We start from the raw sequence: 19,793 nt of genomic DNA, 5'->3' as shown, positions 1-19,793 counted from the left end.
TGCTGTGATGAGGTTTTTTACTTTTCTGATCCAAATTAAACTACTGACAAAATTAAAGTCAACTCTAAACATGTAAACCAGCGACAACAAAGACTAAGAACCTGCAAAGTTCAGCTCCAGGCACATTCACCTCTAACAAGCTGAAGTGTCTGAAGGTACCATATGTTGGAGGGAACAAAGTGTATAAGGGACAGTCTGTCTTAGGTCTAAACTTAAAAATAAGAAGCAGTAAAACAGTTGTTTGACAATAATTATGAAATATTCATTGTGAGCGGGGCAGCATGGGGGCAACTCGCAACCCATCAGGGACCTGGAATCTGCATGTTCTCCCTGTGCTTGTGTGGGTTTTCTCCAGGTACTCTGGTTTCCTCCCACAGTCCAAAAACATGTATGTCAGGTTGATTGGTGACTCTAAATTGCCCATAGGAGTGAGTGTGAGTGTGTGAGGTTGTTTGTCTCTATGTGGCCCTGTGATGGACTGGGGACCTGTCCAGGGTGGACCCCTGCCTTTCACCCAAAGAGAGCTGGGATAGGCTCCAGCAGGTCCCTGGGACCCTGGTTAAGGAATAAGGGGGTATAGATAATGGATGGATGGATGGATATTGTGAGCTCATTAGTGTGTATTCATGCAAATATGCAATTCTCATCTAAAACTCTTGAAAGCCAGCTGTCATTTTCAGCAATCTAAAAGTTCTGTGCACCAGAGCATAGGCCTGTTCCACTCTTGTATTTCATTCCTCACTCACTGATTTAACTGGGCAGGTACTTAAGCATCGGACATGAAGCCGAGAATACACATCTACCACGGCACATTATGCCAGACGGGATCTGCCACCTGCAAATCAGCCAATTGAATTCTACCCTCCTTTCACTGATGGAGTCCGGCAGATTTAATTGAGTTGTTTAGTGTCTTCAGACTGGCAATTTAATCCTGGTGTTGGTGTCAAAGGCAGGACTGGATGGTGGAGAGGCTGATTTTAACAGCATCTTGGTAAACAGAGAAACTCATCTGAGTGTTAATTATGAGTGGTTATCATTCATAGGCTGGTCAGTCCCTGCAGGCTACTGTCACTGAAACTGCCTTTCAAAGGGAGGTGAATTTTAAATCAAGTTTCAAATGAAAATAATAACACATAACCTGTCAATGAACTCGAAATAGAGACTGAATTTACAGGACTCGTATGTTAATTCATGCACGTGCACATCACAGGCACCTTTTCTCTAAGGTCACTCGTGTAGTCATCACATTTTGTAACAACATGTAACAACGAAAGCATGACAACACATAGGAAAAGCTACTTACTAGGTACCGTTTAACCCATGGTTCTGCTGAATTCACATCCAAAACTTGTGTGTAAATGAAGCGTTCCAGTAATGAGTGTTGCATTTTCATGCAACGAGAAATCGTAGCCACTGATTTTGACAATAGTCCAACAGTTATAACCAGCACAAACCGCTGAAAACCAGGCTAACATGAACATTAACGGGGTTAAGATGAAATATTAATGACTAAAAACAGCAACAGTCAGTTTGGGAGGAAGTATTAGGGTAATTTTAAATTATGAGATTAACGCTCAGATAATTTGCTTCATCCAGATTCGTCCAGAGTCGTTTGCTCACTGTCAGTCAGATCTTTTCAAACGGGCCACCACCATCAGATTCTGCAAAATCCTGCAGCTCTGGTCAGTATGTGTGTGATCTGTTGCCAATACTGGCTGTGCCACGGTCAGTGGGAGATGTGGGGGGTGTTTTTCTTTAGCATATTCTGCTCTGGGCACTTATGTGTAATCACTGTGCTGGAGCTTATTTATACTGGCAGCTACACATGTATGTGACAGCTTTATATCTGCTTCAGAAAGAAGTTTACGTTGGTGTTTTTTCTGTTCCCGGTGGTAAACCAACCTGTATTTCTATTTTGAGTGACAGTCTGATGAACATTTACAATGTACAGATAATACGTTTAAACTGTACTTTCCATCCACCACTAATTACACGCCTAGAAGAGAAAACATACCCATAATTGATCTTGTCATGAAAAAACAGCACTGAGGCTTTAATAATGCAGCAGGATTGCACATGAAATACGGTGTAGTTAATTTGATACAGAGGGATCCTTCCCTGCGCTCCAGCTCCCAAATTGGATGTCTGGGGCCCACAGGGTGTTAGTGTTCTTATTAATGTGGCCAGTTCAAACAGCAGAGAGTTGATTATAATTGTCTTACATTCACACTTCATCTAAAAACGTCATATTTATGATGGTTTTCCACTGACACACGAGTCTCAGTGCTGCGTTTCCTATTTTAAACACAAAAAACGAAGTCGCGGCACAACATGTTGAGGAAAGACATATGACATATGTGACATATGTCTGAACACCTCCAACTGGAATTTGTCAGTGTTGTGATGACACCTGCGACACTTGTCACTGTCTTAGCACCAAAGTGTTGCCAGCATGTCTGAATCAGAATCAGCATGGAGGACAAAAACAGACAGGCTCACAACAGAGTAGTGACTCATTCATGCAGCTCATTAATTTATTTCCACATTGGGAGGTAGCTATTTTTGAGAGGTAATTGAAAATTTGCGTTTTAATTTTGATCTCTTAAAGTCATCTAATGGCTCCGAATTTTTTTCTTGGGCTTTATTCCTGATTTTAGGTTTTTAATTGAACTCAAAGTAGTTGTTCTGCTCTTTGCTCTTTGTTTGGTTGCTTTAATATATTTTCTTTTCTCTTGCAAACCTGACACTTAAGACACTATTTACTGAGGGTTGATGTCAAAACTGGTTTGGTTTAAGGACGTTTTGCCTTAAACCTGCAATTAATTACATTTTTTATCCACTTGAGGGCAAGTTGTAAGCACAACACTGATTTATCATAACCTTTTAAGCCGATATAGTGTTGCAGCTGATTAATTATGCATCCAGTAGTTGCAGTGCAAAATTTGCATTTATTTGAGGTTTGAGTTTCTGCCCCCTGGTAACTGTGAGTGCAGTTTTTAAGTATCTCTTAGCTCAGTGTTTGGTCTCTACCAACTCCTGAGAAGCAGAGCTTGAGCTCTGGAAGGAAACAACTCAATAAGAGCAGTGAGCCAAAAAAAAAAACAAAAACATGTGGTAAAACATCCTATTAACTCTGTCAAGCTGATGCATATTGCGGTGACATTTCACTGTAGATTCATCATAGTCACTGATACATGTTGGTTTTATTTTAAATGCTTATGCATTAAAAACACTGTGGCTTGTTCAGTTTTTAACCAAGACCAGATTTTTTTCCTGTAAGTCCAACTAAATGCTGTGGGTCCTAAACATAATCATTAACAAGTTAAATAATGCCGTAGTTGCACGTATTGCATTGCAAAAGCAAATATTGTGTTGTGTTACTGAACCATTTAGCAGATCCTGAAACTTACACAAAATTATGAATGCATCTAAACATATATGATCAATATATCAAGAGAGACTGGCCAGATTTATTTATTTTTACATACATCGCTGTCAATAATCGTCACTGTCAGAAATGATCAGGAAAAAACTTAGGCCTGTAGTATGAATGCAGTGTTTTTAATCCTGACCCTTTGCACAGCCCTACATGAATTCTCTCTCTCGTTCACCTCAGCATCACTTAATTGGTCGGGGTGTTAGGTTTGCTCACCCTCCTCCATGACGACTGCCTGGTGGGCATACATCAGCTCAGGATTAGTGGCAGACGGAGGTCAGCACATAATCACCACTGATGAATATGGAGGAGTGCTGCTGGGTTTACATGGGAGGACTGCCAAAAATGATAACCACCCCTCCTCCAGTACCTCCTCAGGGACCCGGATACACTCTCATCTCAAGGTTGTAACTAAAACAGAGGCAGTACCTTATGGGGGAGGGCAGTGCTGGAGCTTTTTAAGTCATGAGCTCATGTGATATACACACAAAAAAAGCCTTGGGTATGTTGTAAAATGTGATCTGTGTAACGTTTACTGCGAGATAAAGCTTAAACTTCAGTTTGTGTGACTTTTAAGACTTTATGATGAAGAAAATATGAGTTATCATTCGACAAAACAATTCATACATGTGACATTTAACAGCCTTAAAATGCTAATAGTAATTAATGCCATTACTCTGTCGTTATAGTCTAATTTTAATGGTGATGCTAAGTATTTAAGCCACAGACATAAGCCACTCTTAATGTTTTGAGGATCAGACACTCACTACCTGTAGGCTTGAGCTGTGGCTTCTTATGTCGAGACAGTTGTCAGAGTGGAAGTGAACAGCTAACCATGCTAATAACGTTGCACAATGCTAAACACATTGTGTATTAGCCCGTTTCACCCCGAGTGCATGACGGAGCACTTCCTCAGGTCCTTCCTTCCTGCTGCTGCCAGACTGTACAACCAGAACTGCTCCCAGTAGACTCAGCTCCCTCATCCCATCAGCTGACCAAAGGATGTTTTTCCTTATTATATTTTTTAATAACATTTTATTGTAAGTACCTTGTGTGCAGCTCTGTCCTCATGTCATACTCTTGTTGCTGGACACTGGAAGTCATGACTATTTTACTCCAATTAACCAAATAATTATGATAATGGCAAAAAACTTGATCCCTAAATTACACTTTGATGCATCAAGGCATGCAGAGGCCGTTCATTCTCATCATGATTCATGAGTTTTGTACAAATGCCAAAAACCATTTAGTCAGAGTATTTATTCAAGATGGTGCATGTCTCAGTTTGGAATTAAACAATGTTCCATCAATCACTAGACAAAATTTTAGTTTGACTCTACAACAAACTCTACAGAAACCTACGAACAGTCGTAAAAGTGGATTTCTCCTAAAAGAAATAAATACAGGGAACATGTAATAGTCTTATTTATTTTTCCCTAGAGCATCTTCAGTAGTTTCAAATTAAGGTGGCTTCAGTTTTAGATCACATTAGAATTAAATGTAATAAAATATGGGAAATTACATATGGGAATGCATAATTCTGTTGTAAGAAAGTAATAAAAAATAATGAGGAAAAATCAAACACCAGTTAGAATTTAAGGAAATTAGATTTGTGGTGTATATGAGATATTCAATACTGTACTAAATGTAACTCAATAAAGCTCAGCTTACTTATAAATTAAGTAATAACTTTAATAAAAGAGATTTATCGGGGTTATTATTATGTGAATTTTGTCCATAGCAACATCCATGTATGATATCACATAAGTAAACCTCTGTGTTGTTATTGTGTGCAGGTAACACAGTCCTGAGAGGTCGATAACCCCTTTTCTTTTGCTTTTCTGAGGTAGCTCATGACTTATTGGGGTTAATTAATATGGGCAGTGCAGGGTGTGACAGGCTGAAGGATAGTGTCGTTCAGCCACAGTCATTTCCTATTATCTCCATCAGACAGCACCTTCATCCTCCTCCTTCACAGCCTCCCTGTACTTTTAGATGGGAGGTGTGTACGACTGCATGATAATTGTCTCTGAGGTCACAAAAAAAAACACCGGTGTGATCTGGTCTGGAGCTGTTTTCTACCACTGACATGTTTTGGATGCTCAGTCTGGTTTGTTTTTGTGGTATTATACTGACAAGATACCATTCATTATTCATTCAGGAGACCTGGAGGTGATTAGGAAATTCAGCCCAGCCACTAAAAATAGACTCATGTTTTCTGTCAGCTGAATTTTTATCTGCTTTTTCTGAGTGGTTGAGCTCATTTACAGTTCAGCCTGAGCTTCTTCACGCTGTCAGTGAAGATAAGGAATGGAAGTGAGTGATATCTACAGATAAAATAGAAGCTAAATCCATAGAGTGAACATGATTATTGTACATAGCACTATAATACTGTGTAACTGATTATGAGGCAGTAAATGTAAGACTAAACACATAATGTCCCTGTCGTATGTTTATGTTCACCATCCTATTTTAGCATATTAGCATGCTAATAGTTTTTGGTCTTAAACCAGACTAGTGAACACTGAACTGAAACTGAGTGGTAATTATTAAAGTGATTACAGTTCATGCCAGCGGCAGCAGGAATGTGTCTTCTAAATGCCACTTTATTCAAGGTTTGAACTAAAAGCCATGAAAACCAGCTTTTTACTTTACTGTATTAGAACGTCTTATTATACAGTCTCATAATAAAGTGTTATCAAGGATTCATTATTAATTGTTTCAGGTTGTATCAGTCAGGGAGCTCATGTACTGTAATTATTGCATGCTTGAACACATCAGACTGCATATTTTTATGTGTCTCAATCAGAAGCCCAGTAATCTGCTTTAAATCTTGTATCCGGGCCAGGCTAAACCATTTGTCTCGTACTTTAACTAGAATCCCTTTCACACCATTCAACAAAAACAGGAATGGCATCAGTAACAGATAATAGTCTGGCCTTTGTTTAGTTCAGTAGAAATGGAAAATTTAACTTTGTATGTAGTTCTGCAGGCTTGACTGTGATGTGTGTGGTTGACAGTTTTTTTTTTAGGTTGATTTGGGTTTAACTACTATGGGAAAGTTTATGTGCTGATGGCAAATGTCCCATTTGGTCTATGTAATTAAAAGGATGTAACAGAGTGAAGCACGTACATGCATTTGGTAAACATTAGCACATTATGTGCAGTTTACTGCTAAAACTTGCAAATTCAGATTTTTTTTTTTTTTAGGAACCTGGAGTCAGATGTCATAGACAGTTAGTTATTTTTTTTTCAAAATAATTGCCCGTTAAATTTAACTAGTTTGCTATTTTATTAATTGACCAGTGTTTGAAGTGCTGTTCATAACCATGTGGATATGCATTGTTAGCTGTAGCTTTGTCATTATGGTTTATACATTCAAATTCCAATCCCACTTCTAATGTCTCATGTGTGGCCATTTAGACTGTGCTGCTCTTTAATTGGGAAAGTAACCTCACTTATTTCAACCCATTAGGTCATCAGGCTAATGCAAATGCAGAACCCTTTCAACTCGACTCTTTTTCTGCTCCGTGAGTTTAACCAGACCAACATGTCTGGCTGTGGCTCCTTGATCTTTTATTTTTAGTCAGGCAGCAAAAAGTGTGACTTCATCGTTCCCCCGCGTCGTGGGGGGAGCCCCATCTCGCCACCCAACCACAGACGGTTTGGATCGAAGTCATCCCTGTGGGGATGAAAAGGCTTAGTCCAATTAATGGTCGAGATGCCTTTTTCAAGAGCAGCCCACACCCAAAACGAGCCACTGAGTACATCTGCGCTGTACACATCTCACATGTTGGTGATTTTAAAATACTGTGCTGTGTTTTCTTCCGACGCTATGTTATGTAAGATGCAGTCTGCTGCTGGGGTAGAGAGCATGGTCAGCACTTGATGCTGTAGGTGTCAGTGCCATCAGGTGAAGGTGCAGCAGGGTGACACGTGGGGGTGGACACCTGTATGATGTGAAGCAATCCAAGGTAAATGCAACCCTTCACACTTCATTGTTAGAATAGTTCTATATGGTGACAGAGAGGCACACCTGTTTCTTCTTATGGACATACCAGTACCAGGCCTGTGGGATTTTTGTCCTCAGCTTCATCGCTCCAGTGATCCACCCAGTGTGTACAGGTTGACACGTCAACACTGACGACTTTGTTTTTCTGCAACACGTTCTCCTTCGCTTTGTCCCTCAGCTGCATGTGCACCACCGTCAATAATCACCTTTTTGATCGACATGTACAAATAGAACAAACAACCACAGTCGTTCCAGTTAATGCCTTCCTCGGTGAGCAGACTTGGTATCAAAATGTACCCTGATTGCCGAGCGAGTCTGCCCATGGCGAAGGAGAAAGGAAATGTTTCTAGGCAACAGAAGCTTATTTCACAAAGGAGAGCAGGCGTCTGTGCCAGGAAGTTGGATTTTTACTGGCATCTAATGTGTAATCATCACTTGTGTAATCAATACAAAGTGGAAGAGTGAATAATTACATCCATATGTTCAGGTGATGCATGCTTGTCTTTTGAAACATGCATTATTATCAATATACACAAGTTTTCATACGTATTAAATAATCACACAGGCAGCAATATCCAAACAAAGAGTGAAATATGTCTTATGCAATCAAGAAATGAACATTTCATTAGTTAAAACAAAAATCATCAGCTAAATGAAAGGATGAATATTATCAGTGACATGCATCAAAGCTTTAGGCAGATTGTACTGTATATGTGACGAAGAGATGCTCAACAAACTTGTGCATGTTTCCCCTTAAAGCTGCCAGAAATAGAAAAAAGATTAAAAACAGTACATGAATGTTTTAAAACTCATTTGAAATGTTGTTCTCTGAATTGTTCCTGATAAGAGATGGTTGCACTTTCCATTTTACATGCAAATTCTACTTACATTCTTTGTGTTGGAGTGAAAAACAGACCAAAACAGGATTTTTTATCTACAGTCATTGATGTGTTAGGTTGACAGTCATATAGGTTTTAATTGCTGACATCAAATCTTACAAACAGGCCAAAATCAACCACATGTGCATCTTTCAGTACTTTCTGATTCTGTTAGTGGCCCTCAACCCCAAAGTCACTGGTTCCTAGTGAAGATGTGAGTCTTTTAAACAGCTGGGCTTTGTATTTAATACCAAATATCATTTAAACACAAGAGGAAAATGCATTTTTTGGGACTCCGGCTGTGGATGAATACATGGCTGAGACAGCAGGGCTTGTGTGTGGGGGACTGCCTCAAAAACGGTGCTGCAGTGCTGTGTTTTAGTTGATTTTACACTATGATTGAGCTGTAAGACTTTAACAACACAGATCTTGTTTTCGACTTGTTTGTAGTATTGACTCATTGGTTTTGGTCTTTTTATGAGATTTGTCGAAGGCAAAACTGAAGGAATCTCATCAGACTTATCCATTTTTCCTTCAGTAACAGTAACAAATCACTGAGATCTTAATTCTCACAGATCCACGTCTGTTGAGCAAAGCAGCCGTCATCGTTCCAAGTCTGCGTTGCGGATGATTTCCTTACAATTTCTCCACAATCTTGGCCCCCACTGAAGTTGTTGGGCTGCCCAACCTGCCAGTACCTGCCAGTACAACATATACGTTTTACACTCAGCTGCTCAGCCCTGAAGCTTATGTTACAAACTGGAACTGAAAGGATTGAATCCAGACGTCTCCTATGATTTTTTTTTTTTTAATGTATTCTCATTAATCTCATCTCCAACCCCCACACCTGTATGCTTTAAAATGCTACAAAGATAATGAATGTTGCTGAAATCAGTGCCTCTTTGCATGAGTTCTCTGTCTGACAGCACCTCCTGATCTTGAAGGTGACTGTGCAGTGCCTGGTGGAAATATTCATTCAAAACTGTCCTCCACTTTTTCTAGCATTGCCTTGATTCAAGGATAGAAACTAAACTGTGTTTTGGCTTCGGTTTACATGAGCCTCTGCAGATCTCCATCTTTAATAAAACACCTGATAGAAATCACTGGTGATCTTTGTACAGTAGATACTGTGTTATTAAGAAATGGTTTTACAGTCCGTTAGTTAACACTTACGTTGTGGTGACTGGGGTCTTGTCCACCCACGTCCAAGTCCCCTCATTAAGAGCGTCACTCAGACCAATCCAGGCATTTTGGTGGGTTTGCAGTAGCCCATTGAGGAACACCTGTTAGCGTAGCACAGAAGAAGATTAGAAGACAAATATTTACATTTCACAGAGTCATTTCTTAAGTTTTCCTTTAGTTATGATGTTTATGATTGGGTCACATGGTAAAGGCTATAACAGCTAAACATCCTGATTATCCCAGTAGACTCCACATCTGGTTTGATCCTCCTCAGCTTCTCTCTCACCTGTTCATCCCAGCTGTCTATGACGACCAGATCTCCTCCCCGGGCGATGCAGTCTTTTCGGCTTTCTGTCCAGTTTTTCTTTGTGGTCGAAAGGAAATAACAGCTGGTATCTAACTTCCTCCAGTCTGTCTGACAGTGCATGCCTTCCAAGAACATGGAAAGGAACGAAATATAACAAATGCCAAGACGCAGCTCATAATTGTAAACTAAATACATTAAACCTTTAAGGGAAAAGTCTTACCTCTGATTTTAATCGTCATCTTGTCGACCTTCTCCTGTAAATTCTGTCTATCTGCTGCCAAGCTGCTGTGTTTGGTCTGTAACTGCTCCTTTTCCTTTGTCAAAGTATTATATCTTGTCTGCAGCTGCTCTTTGTCTTTCCACAGTGAATCGTAGCTGATCTGAAGCAGACGTGTATTTGTATTTAGGGTGCTGTAGTTACTCTGCAACTGGTCCTTGTCCATCCTCAGTGAAGTCAAATTGTTCTGTAACTCATCTCTGTTTGTTACCATTGCATGAAAACGAGTCTGTAACTCTTCTTTTTCTCTTTGCAGGTTATTGTGTTTGGTCTGTAACTGCTCCTTTTCCTTTTTCAGAGTATTATATCTCGTCTGCAGCTGCTCTTTGTCTTTTCGCATTGAATTGTAGCTGATCTGAAGCAGACGTGTATTTGTATTTAGGGTGTTGTAGTTACTCTGTAACTGGTCCTTGTCCCTCCTCAGTGAAGAGAGATTTCTCTGTAACTCATCTCTGTTTGTTACCATTGCATGAAAACGAGTCTGTAACTCTTCCTTTTCTCTTTGCAGGTTATTGTGTTCGGTCTGTAGCTGATGTTTACTTGCTGTCAGATTGTTGTGGTCGAGCTGTAACACCTGAAGAGCTCTCTGTGTGTCATTATAGTTTGACTCTAACTGATTGCTCTGCTGTTTTAAAGTGCTGAAACTTACTTGTAGCTGGTCTCTTTCGTTTTTCACATTGTTGAAACTGGCCTTGAGTGCATCTCTTTCAGTCGTCAGAGAACTGTAACTCTCGGTCAGGTTACTCAGTCTTGCCTCTAATTGTTGTCTTTCTTCATTTAAAGAGTCGTAATTCATCTGCAGTTGGTCTCTTTCTGTCGACTGGATGTCGCTCTCATTTTGGAGATGTTCATTCCCTTGGGTTAGGGTGTTGGCCTTGGTTGGGTCTGCTGATGCAGAATTGGGGATTATTCTGTCTGTGAAATGGCAAAAAAAAGAAAAATTATTCCCTAAAGTATTTGTATTTAAATTACTAGTGCTCAAAAATATCATGAGGATCAGGACCATTCTTACATACGACATGAGCTACAATTGGTTTCTCAAAAATTAAAGAGCAAGCGACGATGGCTAAAATAAGTAATTTATATTTTACATACAGTAGATGATCTGTGCAATATTGCCAGCGAGCAGGACAGCACACAGTAAGAAGAGACACACAGTCGCACGTCTGGACGGACGCTTTTGTTGCTGGAAATCCACTGAATCAAAAGAAAGAAAGTAGTTACTGTAGTAGGCACTTTCTTTTCATTTAAACTAAATAAGTCACATATGGAGCTACAGCTTCTTTTAATGTGTAATTATACTTAATACACTTGTGTTACTGTACGGCTGCATTGCCTCACAATATTGAATTTAGATTAAGTGTGGAAACAACTTTTAGATAATTCAGCTAAGTCAGGACAGGTTCCCAAAGCAAACTGCATTTATTTGTTATATTTAATATTCTGTTTGTGATACTGTACCTCGGGTAATGAGGCCATCCATTGTGAGGCTCTTGTATGGCTCTATGTTGTCATCGATTTCCATTGAATCCATTCTGGCGATGGTTTCACCGTCTTCCCTGTTTGGAGATATGTATAAAGCCACGAATGCACAAATAGGTTATAGTCATAAACTGCCCTAAAGAAGTCTTTTATTTTTTTAAGTCAGTATGTTATAATGAAGTACAGTCATCTGAGTGTAAAACATGCACTTACCTGCAGTGCGAGACGGTAAAAAGTCAGTATCAGTAAGCCTGTGTTCACAGCTGATGGTGAGTTCAAAGCAAAAATGCATGTACTGTATGTTAATGCAAATTTATTTATTGTGCAAAAAACAGGATGCTGTTTTTACCCATGTCATCAAATGTGGGATTTAACCTTGGATAGTTTGTTCTCACCTCTCTCTCTCTTTTTCTGTTCCCTTTTCCCACAGATCAACTTCCCACTGAAGTCAAATGAGAACTGCAAATTTCAAGAATGCCAACGCAGCAGAGGACGGACGGACACCACCCAGGCACATTTAAGGGTACTGTCACCTTCTTTAGTAAAATCTGTTGTTTTTAGGATAAAAATTGTTTGTGTTTTTGAATTACTGACAGATTAAAACAGAAGGATGCAGAGTTTGTTCAGTTTGATCAGATATCCATCCTCCTTCACGCTGACTTTGAGTTAAGACTTTAAGTTGCCAGCATCCTCCATGTGAAGTGACTGTCGGTCAAACAACTTCAAAAACCCCCTTCGTTTGTAGCTTTTAACCTTTCAGCAAACGGTAATTGAGAAAGCATTAGTAAACAGGTTGGCTTCCTGCATTACAACTACATGGGTATGTTTAGGAAAAAGACTGTGGTTTGGGTGAAATGGTCATTAATCTTAATCTTAATGTCTTTGAAACATGCAACCAAAAATGTTTCAATTCTTGTCTTTTTATTTACCTGAACAATTCACAAGTCACAGACATGGCAACACACGTAATGCTGCACTTAAAGCATTTAGAAGCTGTCTGCACGAGGACTGTTTTGATACAGCTGCAGCACAGACATGAGCCTTAGTGGCAGCTGGAACAAAATGCAGGGAAAAGATGCAGAGAAACATGACCACAAAAATGTGTAATTTGTCAAAATTTCCAAACTGACAGAAATGCTTGTCATGTTGACATGTGCCAAACCTCCTCGTAGTTGATGTTTGGATTTTCCTCACTGTTGCATGAGACAGCAGCAGGGAGGGGGGGGATCAGGCTGTCAGGACAGCTGCTGACTGAACTGTTCGAATTGTTTCGCAGAGATTAGATTGTGATGAATGCTGAATTAAAGCTTTGCTGTTCATGATGGCAGTTACACACACTATAATTCACTGCATAGTTGTAAGGTGGATGCAACATGCAACAGTCTGAGAATGAAAAGTCCCTCATCGCGAGAGTCTCAGAGAGGAACATGACTAATACATTGTATGGCAAATAAATTTATTGAGGTTTTTCGAGCAACAGACAAAGACAACAGATTTCATATAAATAAATGCACTAACAGTGCTAAGCCACTATAATCTAAAAAACAAATAAAAGCCAAGTGCAAAGTCAAACCAAGGCCTATTTTCAAACTGCAGCAGACCAGCAGAGTAGAGGAATCAGGGGCCAATACTATGACAAATGACAAATAGAGTGCTCCTTATTGACATTACCTAAAATGTCCGTCATAATCACAATTCACAATCATACCTCATGCTATAAGAAGCAATATTTGCATAGCTTGATTGAAGGCCAAATAAATCCAGTCTGGGTCTTATCACATGCAGCCATTAAGCTGTTAAAACATGTTTGCAGTGCAGGTAAAAACACACAGAGCACCAAAATGTCATCGTGGATGAACAGACAAGTAGAAAATCTGCCAGTCATCCTTCATGGCCTAAAATTCAAACCGAGGACAGATGGGAAGTCATTCAAGTCCTTCTATAAAAATACACACACACACACACACACGCATATACAGACACTGTTCAAATTGAATGTTCAGGTCACTGAAAGAGAAATATCTGTCTGACAAAAGCTGCACTTAGCTGAATATTCACATAAGAAGCTCCATACAAACTGCAGCCAGGTTTTAAACATGCAAGTCTGCAAAAACACTGCAATGTTGTGGTCTTTAAAATAAATAAACTGGCAATTTAAAGTCTTCAGAGCCTCATGTGTCACATTTCAGCATGGCGCATTTACATGTCAAAATCAGTCTATATTAAATCTGTGCTGCCCAAGCACAATAAAGTAAAAGGAAAGTGGTGCGAACAGAAAGTAAAGTAACATTAGCGAGATGTTTCACGCTGTGAACATCAGCAGTTATTCTGCAGTCTGAGGTCAAATGAACACAGAGCTGCTGGTTCACTGCAAGACAGCGAGGACAGTGCTGGATTTCTTTTTCACATAACAAAGTTAGAACTTTTACATAACAAAGCAATCAGCTTAACAAAAAAAAATAAAACATGCAAAACAAGGAGTAAAAGGGGAAAAACACTCTGCAGTAGCTTAAATACGTGCAGTACCAGAATGTACTGGGTACGTCCTAGAGGCGTGTGCATGTGAATGAGTGTAAGCCTCACATAGCACCACAGCTGTGTCACGTCTGTCTCAGGTCATTGACCACTCTGTTCTTCAGTAGCCTGATTGTTTGATTGTTAGCCAGATTAAATTAACCATAAACACCCTCTGCTTTAACTCCAGTGTGTTTGTTTGTGTATGGACAATAATATTAGCAAAAAAAATGATGTTATTTAAACAATCTAAAACATTCTGCAGCCACAAGGACATGAGACTTAAAAGAGGAAACTATGCAGCATGTTAGTGGCTGCTTGGGCCCACAGCTGATATTTTAGAGATACTTAGAGCATGAGGCCTATTTTTCCTAATCAAACTTTTTATTATTCGTTTAACTGTTCAGTGATATTTTATGTTAATTGTATTATATGTTTTTATTTAGCAATAACATTATACAGTGTCAGACATTGCTTTTATGTTCATTTTTTAAAATTTATTTCTAGATAAATTGCAACATTTAGATGTATTTATATTAAAGTAAATACCAAAAATCCATCCATTGTGGGATTGAACGGGTGGTGCAACATCTGTACTCAGCTGGAAGAAGCGAGGTTTCCCAAGAGAAACTCCCATCATCCATTCCCTCTCCTCTCCGTCCTCCACCCACTGCAGCCTGCTCTCTCTCTTTGTCTTTAAATCTAAATGTGTAATTGTTTTATTAATTATCATCATCTAGCACAGGAGCCCGGCGTCGTGGATTGCAGCCACAGCCGTGGTGCTACAGCTAACTGCAGCTATAGCTTGCGTCAGTGTTTTATGCCTATAGAAAAAGCGGTTCTCAGACTTGACAAATGAAAGTGCTGGAATGGAACCTGAGAAGGAGGAGAGGTGCACTGTTAGATGACTGAACAATAACCCCTGCTCTCTTTGCCTCAGGGCAGGAGGACCTGGCGTACGATTACGGCTCCTAAAAGAAACACAAAGCAGGGGCAGAGATAGGGGTGTATTTTCTGGCTGCCTCACCTCCAGGTGTTGCCTGCACTGCAGCGAGCAGCTGAAAGTCTGATTCAGCGTCACGTTGGTTGCCCCGGTTGACGTTAGATGCTCTCTGCTCCGGGTCTCTGGGACCACACGGGCTTGTTTACCACATTCCTCTGGCAGCCAGGTTGGGTTTGATTGACACCTGTGGCCAGTGAGTCACAGCTACAGGCCTGGTCTCTCCACCCCAAGTCGCCCACCAGCAACCGGCCGTCCTCACAAAGAGCCTCTGAGGGCGGTAAACTAATCTGACAGCTAGCTCTCCAGCCTTTCAGCATCAGCCTCCCCCTTTCTCCCTTACATCCTGTTTACCTCCTCTCTCCCTTTGCTTTCGTTCATCCTCTCCAGCTTTCTTATCTCCTCTTCTCCACTCCTCTCATCACTTTCCTTCACCTCTCCTCTCTTTTCATCCCTTCTCTCTCATCCTGTCTTTCCCTCATCCTCTCCTCTTCACCGTCTTTACTTCGGCTTTCTTCTTCTTTCCTCCTTTATAGTCCTTCCTTCTTTACTCTCCGCTATGACTCTGCTTTTCTTCTCTAAGAACATGATGAAAGCACATACTGTAGATTAACTAAGTCCCACATTATAAATATTTTATACACGCTCATTTCAGTGGGCTCATTGGTAAAAGAGGTATCGATATTCTTTGTGTATGTTAAAGTAACTATACCACAATGTTAAAATAATCTGTTAGTATTAAAGTGCTAATATGCAAAACCGAGGCAGAGGCAAAGAACGGCGAGTCAGCAGCACTTAGTCAGCACTCATCTGTCCACCACCCTCATCATCCTCAGGGCAGGTGGAGGTGGACAAGAGGGGGTTGGTTGGTTGGTTGGTTGGTTGGTTGCAGGTGACTTGTCTTCCCACACGGTCCATCAAGTCTCTGACACGCTGTGAAGCCTCAGGGGGATCAAACACAAAGCTCCCACTCATCAGCAAGGCCACTGTTCCGTCGGATCTGATCCTGGTTTTGTGTAAACACCCTGAAAGCCTCTCCTTTAATTATATAAAAAAGCCAGAGCTAGGACGCTGACAGTTACCTCAATGGAGCTAATTGTGAGTCATTTTAGAAAGCAGCAGAGTTGAAAATGACTGTCTTGGCTTCTGGCCCACATGTGTCCATTAAAGACAGCTCTGAATACCCTGGCACTGATAGCAAATAAAGTGGATCAAACAATGGTCCACATTTAGTTACGTAATGTCCAAGAAATGCAAAAACCGCACCTTTCAAACACCAAGTCAGGAGAGTGTTTTAATTCATCGTGAAACTCAAACTGTTTGTCCAAGTGGGAATGGTAACTCTTGATTAGATTAGAAATGTGTTAATCTTTAAGTCCTGTGAATTTCACTTATTGTAGTGCTTGGGAAAAAGTTTTTGAAACTTACTTTGAGATAATTTCGGCGTCAGTTTTCACAGCCTCCTCCACCAAAGCCTCCGGTGGAAGCCAAAGATGATGATGTTAGGAAAACTGAAAATGCAAACTGCAGCTTAAATCAGTTCACTTTTAATTTTGGAAATCAGACACCAAGGCACCACATTGTGTTAACATTGTTAACAACCTAAACAATGGAGAGGTTTGAATACACTCCTGGTCTGAGTTGCACAGCTGTCTGATTTGGCAGCTGGGGCTTGTAAGTACTGCGGTGTAGAGATGGCACGATCACGGATAAAACATGATTCTGGCATAGCAAATGTTGAACCACTGATAGTGATTTTGAAAACCCTCCTCCTCTTCCCTTTAGCTCCTACAGCACTGTTTACCATAATATTAATACCCACATCTGGAAGCATAAACACATCTGTAAAAATCAATTAAAAAAAGTCCTTTAATGCACGGTCACAACAAATATAAAGTTTTGATTGTATGGCAGGCATCTAACAAAGATGTATATGAGTTTAATCCTTGTTAAATCAATGTGAGGCTGATTAAACTGGTTAAACATCAGTTCAGTCTTACTGGTGAAACAAACTTAAGCATCGGTTGTCATGATTCCCCAGCACTTCCTGTTGGAGGCTTTTATTTTGCTAATCTTCCAGTTTCCTGTTCACTCTGTATGTCCCAGTTTACTTGCAATGTATATCTCTCTCTCTCTATATATATATATAGATATGTATATATCTATATATATATATATAGAGAGAGAGAGATATATACACACCCTATATTGTGTTTCTTTGCAATATTTCATGTCTCCTTGCAAGGTAAAGCTCGCTGTAACTCATCTGAGAGACACTTCCCTGTTTTCTTTTGTGTGTAGCTCTCCTGTTACCTGCAGCCCAGTCCCGTTTTAGCTGTTGTTGTCAGCCTGATACTCGCCTGTTGTCAGAACCCATTATTTGTAAGCCACTTACCTGCTGTCTGCCATTTTGTGCCAGATTTCCATTGTGTTCACCTGTAGTCAGCCAGCTTGTGTTAGTGTCCTAGTTTGGTCTGCCAATTGCTCACTTTTGTGTGCCTGTGCTCTATTGAGCTATTGAATTACGATTTTCTCATCACCATCCCTCCTAGTCAGCAATCAGCGTTTGGCTTCTCCAGGTGACAGTTAGTTAGCGTTATCTTTCTTTCTAGCTTCAACACTGGAGTCAAAATGTTTAGAAGAAATGAGTTAATGTTTGAATGTAGGGTCGGCATGTAGTGCTACAGTGCTGCTTTTGTCATTTTGTTATTTTTAAATTGCCCTTTGTCCTGAGCTGCAGCAGTGTCAGATATCCATTCAGCAAAAGTCCTGTTTCTTAGAACTAGAATGTTATTTCTATTTATTAAATATTTCTGAAAAAATAACAAACACAAAGTGATGACGTATGTTCAGGGGTCGGAGACAACCAGTCGCAGAACATTTGCTTCTCTGACGAGACAAACCCAACCCCAGCAAAACCAGTCTGATAATTGATAACCCTGTGTACTGAGAAACACAGGACACACACTGTGACACACACTGTGACACACACTGTGACACACACTGTGACACACTGTGACACAGCAGGCATCAGGGTAGATTTGATACACACTGCATTTCCCTCAGATTTTCTTTATTTTGTTCTTTTTGTTGTTGAAACTGCCATCTCGAGAGCAACAGACTGGAACCACAGGGGATTATCCAGTCTGACAAAAGCTGAGACATGGCACGAGCATGGCCAGTTTGTTTGGGGAATGTATCACACATACTCTACGGTCATTTATGCTCAACTGAACCTCATGTATGAACTGAAATATGATGGTGGAAATATGGTCAAAATGGCAATTTCAGAACAAAATGTACAAATAGCTTTAATACAGTTAATGGTACTGCATCAAACTGCTGACTAAGGAATAATCATAAACCTGTGGCAGTGAAGCAAGAGGACAAGTCAGATGCCAACTGCTTCTGGTGTTAGGAAAAAAAAAAAAGAAATATGAGATAAATGCTCAAAACGATCCCTCAGCCCTGATCACAGAGATACTGTGAGCAATGCATGCGAGTGAGGAGATATCATCAGTTTTGTGTTTGCACGGTGATACCTAATACTGCTTTGCAGAGAGGGCATTTATCTTTAGGAATGCAGGAGCGATAAAACGGGATTTATGGCCATTTATGCATGCTGGGGGCACTGTAAGGCACACATTGTTGAAACTTTAATTTACTTTCACTGTTAACATGAGAACACTGTTTCACATATTGTTCCACATTTGTGAATTAAACAATTTGGTCATAAAATAAAGTAAATAAAAAGAAGGAACATATTCTAGTCTTTACATGTTTTTTTTTTTTTTTTTGTTTAGCAAAGTTACTTAAGTCCATTTAAGATTTAAAGCTGTTTAATGTGATGAAGCTGAATAAGGTGTCACAAACTAATCACGTCAGACAGATGTGAAACTTGAGACTTGAAAGTTAGACCCCTGTGGCCCAGCTTGAGCATATATAGTCTGTCAGATACAGATATAGAGATTAACTTTGCAGCCATTAAAATTCCATGTAAAAGGTGTCTGGGGGTTTGTCAGTGTGCCTGCAAATACAAACTAAAACAGCAGAAGTAACGCAGGGAGGGAGAGCTCACAACAGGCCTTTTATTACCCAGAACCCCACTGACTCCCAGGGAGCACATATTTAATTACAGACATGACAAGAAAGACATGAGGGAGTTCAAATGCAACAAATCCGTCACCACCCCTGTCCTGAGTGGAAATTGTACTCTCACCACAAAGCATGTAGATTAGCTCGGGGTTGGAAATTATAGAATATCGCCCAACCTCAGTGGAACCCTCTGCAGCAGAAGCTTGCCAGCTTTCGGGACCAGTTTCCCGCATCCTAATGAATCTCCCACCTCCCTGTCAAGATGGTTAAATAGAAGTTTCTGTCTTAAGGTTGTTTCTAGTTCAGCATAAAAAAGATTATTATTCTTTTTTTTTTGCTTCATACGATGAATGGTAAATGTGATGTTATAAATAGATTTGATCCTTATTCAACTATTTTTCTAGCAATAGCTAAAGGCCTGAGCCTGAAAGTACAGTATTCATACTTGAAAGGTGTATCCCGAGGCACTTCACAGGCTGCAGTGCTTTTGATATTGGTGTAACCCAAGGAATGCTTACAATGTTAAACTTTGTTCAGTGGTGTGCCTCAGGGATCCATCTGCACCCCTGCTCTTTTTTTCTCCCCACCAAAACACCATTTATGATATACG

General features: G+C 40.1%; 1 protein-coding gene across 2 annotated transcripts; it reads right to left on the bottom strand.

Moving 5' to 3' along the window:
- Nucleotides 1-6,709: 6,709 nt before the first annotated feature.
- LOC113144227 (C-type lectin domain family 4 member M-like) lies at nt 6,710-11,943 on the bottom strand. 2 transcript variants are annotated; one of them, XM_026330103.1, is made up of 8 exons: nt 11,788-11,943; nt 11,554-11,651; nt 11,188-11,289; nt 10,742-11,007; nt 10,036-10,195; nt 9,795-9,937; nt 9,500-9,609; nt 6,710-9,024 (listed from the first exon to the last, which is right to left on the bottom strand). In XM_026330103.1, exons 2-8 carry the CDS (start codon nt 11,624-11,626, stop codon nt 8,889-8,891), a joined length of 990 nt encoding a protein of 329 aa, XP_026185888.1. In that variant the 5' UTR covers nt 11,627-11,651; nt 11,788-11,943; the 3' UTR covers nt 6,710-8,888. The 2 variants fall into 2 exon arrangements, with proteins under 2 accessions (XP_026185888.1, XP_026185886.1); XM_026330101.1 differs by having other exon boundaries at nt 10,036-11,007.
- Nucleotides 11,944-19,793: the final 7,850 nt, after the last annotated feature.

Source organism: Mastacembelus armatus, chromosome 10 (genome assembly GCF_900324485.2).
Source record: "Mastacembelus armatus chromosome 10, fMasArm1.2, whole genome shotgun sequence".
NCBI lineage: Eukaryota > Metazoa > Chordata > Actinopteri > Synbranchiformes > Mastacembelidae > Mastacembelus > Mastacembelus armatus.
The sequence above is the reverse complement of the archived record's forward strand: the minus strand, read 5'-3'. Positions and strand labels throughout refer to the sequence as shown.